This window comes from Talpa occidentalis, unplaced genomic scaffold (assembly GCF_014898055.3).
Source record: "Talpa occidentalis isolate TD23 unplaced genomic scaffold, MPIMG_talOcc4v2.1 talOcc4.7, whole genome shotgun sequence".
Taxonomy (NCBI): Eukaryota; Metazoa; Chordata; class Mammalia; order Eulipotyphla; family Talpidae; genus Talpa; species Talpa occidentalis.
Window position 1 is genome coordinate 1,853,870 of NW_023605083.1, and position 6,076 is coordinate 1,859,945.

The 6,076-nt window shown below is 68.7% G+C and overlaps 1 protein-coding gene across 1 annotated transcript; it reads left to right on the forward strand.

Moving 5' to 3' along the window:
- Positions 1-2,694: 2,694 nt before the first annotated feature.
- Positions 2,695-3,869, forward strand: FAM163B (family with sequence similarity 163 member B). The gene is made up of 2 exons (XM_037492973.1): positions 2,695-2,810; positions 3,406-3,869. The coding sequence occupies exons 1-2, from the start codon at positions 2,718-2,720 to the stop codon at positions 3,805-3,807; spliced, it is 495 nt and encodes a 164-aa protein (XP_037348870.1). The 5' UTR covers positions 2,695-2,717; the 3' UTR covers positions 3,808-3,869.
- The last annotated feature ends 2,207 nt before the right edge of the window (positions 3,870-6,076 follow it).

Here is a 6,076-nt window from a genome sequence, read left to right on the forward strand (position 1 = left end):
GCTTATCCGGGTGCCCATCTCTAGAGGGGTCCCCATCTGTAGACGGGGGTCCTGGTGCTCCCTGCCCCGCCAGGCTCCCCACCAGAGCTGCAGCCCTTTGCAGCACACTGCGGGGTTTCAGTGAAATGCTGGGCTTCCCCCTCCAGGTAGCAGGCCCTGCCCCCTCCCCCCAGCACAGAGGCCAGCCCCTCACCCCGGCCCACCAGCCCCCCAGACCTGGCGGCTCCAGCTGTCAGTCGGCCTCACACCTCCTGGAAGACGGATAATCAGCCGGGTTTGGCAAGTCTCTGGCAGGGTTGAGGAAGCACTGGGGACGTGCTCCCCGCAGGCTGCACCCCTGTAATCACAGAGTGAGCACTACCCAGGTGCCCACCCTCGGGGCCTGGCGGGGGCGCTGGGCTCTGCCATTCAGGGCAGGAGGCGAGCTCCATCTACTGAGGGGTCCCGGGGCCTGGACCCCCGAGTGCGGGGTGTGCCGTGGCCGGGGGTGGTGCATGAAGTACGTCTCGAAGGTTATTTTTGCTTAAATGGGGGGAGAGAACCTGTCTTTGCTGTCTGTTTTAAACAGGAGTTGGGTAAACCCGGAACTAAGCCAACGGTCGCCTCGGGGCGAGGGTGGGGGCGGCTGGACAGCAGAGCCCCTCGGAACGTCCCGGGTTTGTGTTTTGGACTTTGGACCCAGAGCTGCTTCTTGACAAGGAAAACGAAGCTGGTTTTTAACAAAGGTGAAAACGAAGCAGGATAAATGAACCTGAGTATGGAGCTGGGGGGAAAGGCAGACCCAGAATTCCTTCAGGTGACCGTGGGTCTCCTCACTCTGCCTCCCAAGGGGGCGCAGGACAGAGGCTGCAGGGGAACGCTGATCTCCAGCCAGGAGGCTCCTCAGGAAACCCTGGGCGCCCCGTTTGAATGGTTACATGAGTGGGGGAGGGACAGGGCACGGCGGGTGCGCCCTTAGGAGCAGGCCTCGGCCGTGAGAGCACCACAGACACCCCACTAGATGCGGCGCCCCCTTGCTCACGTTAGCAGGAGTAGCCGTATGGACGCGTGTTATATTTTGCTCTTCCTGAAAAAGCTTGGGAAGTATGTCCAGGTCTGAAAAGCACAGGGCCGACGGGCCCTCGGGAGCAGCCGAGGAACCCAGGCCGGTGGCTGCAAACACGTGCCCCCTGGAGAGCCAGAGGAAGGGGGCCTCCCGGGCCGGGGCAAGACGAGCCGGGGTGTCTTGTGCCACAAGGCAAAGCCCCATCAAGACTGAGGGTCCCCAAGAGATGACACCAGGGACGACCCAGAGGGGCCGCCAAGCCCCGGGTGGTGTGAGCGTGGATGGAAGGCTGGTCTGCGAGGGTCAGGGGCTCCTGAGGACGCGAGCCCCCCGCCCTAGGCCAGTCCTCTGAGGGTTGGCAAGGAGAGGGGCGTCGTACCCCATAGGGTAACTGGGGGGCACAGAAAGCCTCCACACAGAGCTGGTGTGCAGAAGACAGGAGCGGGAGAGTGACCGGTCACTCCGGGCCACCTCTGGTGAGACCGTGGGCCTCAGGGCTGCTCCTGGGGCTGCTGAGATGACTGGGCAGAGGGCAGGTGGGGACCGGCGGTGGGAGACCCGGCCGAACCACTGAGCCCCCCGCGGGCTCATCTCAGCCTCTGGACTTGAGGGCCGAGCAGCCCCAGGCCCCGAGACAGGAAGCCAGGCTGGGGACAACGCAGCGACCGCCGCGTGGTGGCTGCTGCGGGGAGCCAGCCGGGGCCAGCCAGCGCGCCCCATGGAAAATTCTGTAAGATGAATGACCCAGTTTCTTCTATAGACAACACGGGGCGGGAGTGCGCGGGCCTGGACTTCCCCGGAGTGAAAGAGCCAAACGCCCCTGGACCCGATCTGCCCAGCCCGGCCGTCGACGGGGCGGTGGAGGCCACTCGGGGCGGGCGGGACAGACCCTGCTCCCTGCTCGTCGGCAAAGGTCCCGGAAGACTTTGCGCGTGAACGGACTGGCTCTGGCTTCCCCGGAAAACACCCCCGTCGCCCCCAGCCCAGCCCCTGCAGAGAGAAAAATGAGGAAGGGCGTGGAGGCGGGGCAGGTGCGCCCCGCTGGGGGTCGCGGGCACCCCGGGCCAGCTCTGGTGCTGAGACTGGGCCCAGGGGCTCCAGAGGCCGAGCTCACCAGGGCCAGCCCAGGCCGAGAAACTCACTTTTGAGTTTATCCGGAAAAAGCCGCTGAAGTGGCCCCGTACGGGGCTGGCGGCTCCCGCGGACACGCCTGCAGCGCCTGCGCCAGCGAGTGGGAGCCGCGGAGGAGCGGGCCGCAGGGGGGCGCTGGGTCCGCACGGCCAGGTGGCGCCCGTGCCCCCCCCAGGGGACCCTTCACCCCGTTAAAACATGTCAAGAGTGGGCGCTGCATGCGGGTGAAAGTCGCGTGGCCAGAGGCTCGGGGGGAGGCGGCGGCTGCCGGGAAGAGCAGGCCGAGCAGCCGCGTGTTGGGCGTTTGGGTGGGTCTGGGGCGCGGAGATCGGGATGGGTGCTTGTGGGCCCCATTTGTGGGCACGGGGCGGGTGCGCTTGCCCTGGCGCCCCATCTGCCGTGCGGCTGACGCCCGGCATCTAGCCTGCACCCCAAGAACCCACCTCCCCCTGCGCTGCCCTCCCAGCCCCCCAATCCCTGCAGTGCGGGGATGACGGCAGCCCCGGCGTGTCTTGCAGGCTGTTGATGGAGAAAGGGGCGGATGACAGCCGGGACCGTGGTCATCACCGGGGGCATCTTGGCCACTGTGATCTTGCTGTGCATCATCGCTGTTCTGTGCTACTGCCGGCTCCAGGTATGGGGGCCCTGGGGGGAGCACCCCGGAGGGCCGGGCCAGGAAGAAGGCCTGGGCCGGGGCGGGAACAGAGCAGACAGCCTGGACAGACTCCCGCGGGGGGCCAGGCGCCGGCCGCCCGGCTCACCTGGCCCAGGGATCTCCAAACACCCTGAAAGTCGAGGCCCTGAGGCCCAGAGGGTGACACACAGCTGCCCAGGGGACAGCCAGGGTGATCCCTTGGCCTGGCCACCCCACCTGTACTCTCTCTCACCCACCTTAGGCTGTCTGAGTCCCCCACATCTTCCTGGGAGAGGAGGGGCCACCTGAGCAGGGCAGGGGAGTAGAACCAGGGCAGTCAAGGCGCCTAACTGGGGCCAGACTGCCGGCTGGAGGCCCAGCACGGCCACGCTGAGGCTGCCTGACCCCGGGCATGGGAACTGGAGGTGGCAGCGACCGCTGCCGGGGTGGTTCTGCAGGTGGCACGAGGGGTCCTGGCGGAGAGCATCCGGGAGGTGCGGCCCGAGCAGCTCCCGCTGTGGCAGCAGGTGCGCCGGGCCCGGGTGCAGGGAGCGGTGGGGCGGGGAGAGTGGGGTGACCGGCCCCCTGCCCGCAGTACTACTGCTGCAAGAGGGACGAGTCGGAGGAGGACGAGGAAGAGCCGGACTTCGCCGTGCACTCGCACCTGCCGCCCCTGCACTCCAACCGCAACCTGGTGCTGACCAACGGGCCGGCCCTCTACCCCACGGCCTCCACCTCCTTCAGCCAGAAGTCCCCGCAGGCGCGCGCCCTCTGCCGCAGCTGCTCCCACTGCGAGCCGCCCAGCTTCTTCCTGCAGGAGCCCGAGGACGAGGGCGCGCACAACGGCGGGGAGCGGGTGGCCTACAGGGGCGTCAGCCAGGAGGACGCGGAGCTGCCGCCCGGGGGCTGCGGGGGCCTGCAGGCACTCAGCCCCGACCGCCTCTCGGCCATGCGGGGGGCCTTCTCCCGGAGCCGCAGCATCAGCACCGACGTCTGACGGGCGCCCCGGTGTGCCCCGCCGGCCCTGAGACCATGGTGGGGGTCCCTCAGCACACACACAGGCTCGGCCTGGCCTGCCCCACATCCCTGTCGTCACGGGGCCCCTGGGCTTGGGGCGCCTGGGCCCCGGTCTGTGGGGTTCCCCGGCACTCGGCGCAGGGATAAGGCGGGTGGGGAGGGTGCCTGCTGGCTGCCCTCCGAGGGCTGCGAGGGGGCAGGCGTGATGCAGCACCCCTGAGCAGCAGCACCTGTGCCTGGGGGCCAGCCCTGACGCCAGCTGCCCTCTGTGAAGACGCGGGGGACAGCGTCACGTGTGACCACAGCCCACCTGCCTGCTCTAGGGAGGGGTGGCCACATGGGGCCTTGCCAGCCTTCCCTGGCCGCGGCAGACTGTGGTCTCTGTCCCTTTATCCAGAGGGGGCCCCGCTTCTCCCTGCCCCCCATGACCCAAGTGCGACTGGACACTGGCTGGGCTGCCCTCCCTGCAGGCCCTCCAGAAAGGGGACTCTGGGGCCGCAGGCTTTGGGGACGTGCAACCCCAACTGGCTTTATGGTGAAAGAGGGGGACCCGGAGGGAGGAGCAGGCTGTGTGCTGGCCCCTGCTTTGGGAGCAGGCCCCACTACACACCACCCCAGCCTCCCACTGTGGGGGGCCGCACAGAGCTGTGGCCCCTGGGGACCGGGCCTCTCCCATGCCTGGCTGTGGTCTCCCCCTCTCTCGCGATATGGGCCCACCCTGCAGAGACCCTCAAGCTCTGTCCCCGGGGGCGACAGACCCTCCCTCTCCTGCCAGCCTGGCCTGTCCCCCGGCTCACCGCATCTCAGCCCACCCTCCACCGCGTCCCCAGCAGGGCTGGGCTCCCCACATGGGGACACGGCCCCTCCAGGTCAGGCTCCATCTTCTCTCCATAGCGCGGCCCCAGGTCCCCATCCCTCTTGGGGTGCTCAGCCTCTGGGCCCTACCAGGGAACCCCCATCTGCCCAGGAAGCCAGACCAGGCTCCCCAGCTAAGCCGTCCTCCCAAAAGGCAAACTTCTGCGGGCCAGAGGCCGCCGCTGACCCCAGCATCCCCTCTTGGTTGCACGCGGCCGAACCCACGGGGCAGGCGGCGGTGGGGAGCCGACGCTGTTCTCTGCCCTTCTCCCTGGCCTCAGCTGGGACACGCCAGCTCCCCGCAAAGCCCCTTCCTTTGTCAAACCCCATGAATTTGCGCTGATCCACTAGCTTGGGCGGCGGGGGGTGGGGGGGGCGAGGGCCGGGAGGCGGCACGTCCTGTCTGTTCTGCTTCCTGTGTCCTGTGGCGGCCTCTGGCCTCTGCAGATGCACACGCCCGTGTGAAACGAGACCAGAGCCCGTCCCCGAGCCACGCGGCCGCCGTGGGACCCGGGGCCCCCTGCTCCCCCAGAAAGCCGGTGCCAATAAAGCCCCTGCAGCACCCCTCTCTGACTCCAGCCCTCCTGGACTCCCGGCAGGCCTGGGAGCGACCACGCCCGGCCGCGCGGGGCAGATCTGGCCCTCCTTGTCTCAGCCCTCCACTCTCCAGCTGCCCGGGGAGCTCCCAAGACGGGATCCCCCGCTGAGCCCAGCGCCCGCAGGGCCAGTGGGGCGATGGGCTGGCGTCTCTGGGCTCAGTCTCAGCACCTGCACCGTGGGGTGATGCGACCAGCTCGGGGGGGCTTCAGGGAGGCCGGGAGGGGGCACTGAGAGGTGCCGGCCTGGCAGCAAGTGCACGGCGGTGCGGATGGGGAGGACGCACGGGAGGAGGTGGGGGGAGGGAGCGGGGACGGCCAGGCAGTGGGGTGGGCAGGGGACTCAGGCCTGGACGGAACCCCTCCCCGGGGGAGGCTTCGGATGGTGGACTCAGCTCTCCTGGATCAGACCAAGCCCTGAGGGACCTGTCTCACGGCCTCGGTGGAACTTCAGTGGCATTGAGACCACCACAGCCCCTCCCTGCGGTGCTGAACACCTGGCGCTGGACCCCGCTCTGGTCCTGGCTTGGGACAAGCTGGCCCAGGGCCCAGGAAGGCCGCCCGTCACCTCCCTGCTGCTGTCCCCCAGGAGACCCCTCCTGTGGCAGGGCCCAACCCATCCTGCCGCCCTGGCCTCCTGGCTGCCCCTCCCCCCACCGCCCACCTGAGGCCGTCTCCTGCTGCTGGGCGGCCTCAACGCCACCTCCTCCGGGAAGCCCTCCACAGGCCTGTGCCCGCCAGTGCAGGTGAAGCAGACTTCCTGGGAGGTTTGGTCGTGGCGATGGTGGATGCTCCCTG

What these genes read in the sequence shown, in the direction of transcription:
- FAM163B (XM_037492973.1), top strand. Translation starts at nt 2,718, where the DNA reads ATGACAGCCGGGACCGTGGTCATCACCGGGGGCATCTTGGCCACTGTG. An exon ending in TGTGCTACTGCCGGCTCCAG is followed by an intron (nt 2,811 to 3,405) that starts GTATGGGGGCCC and finishes CCCTGCCCGCAG; the next exon opens with TACTACTGCTGCAAGAGGGA.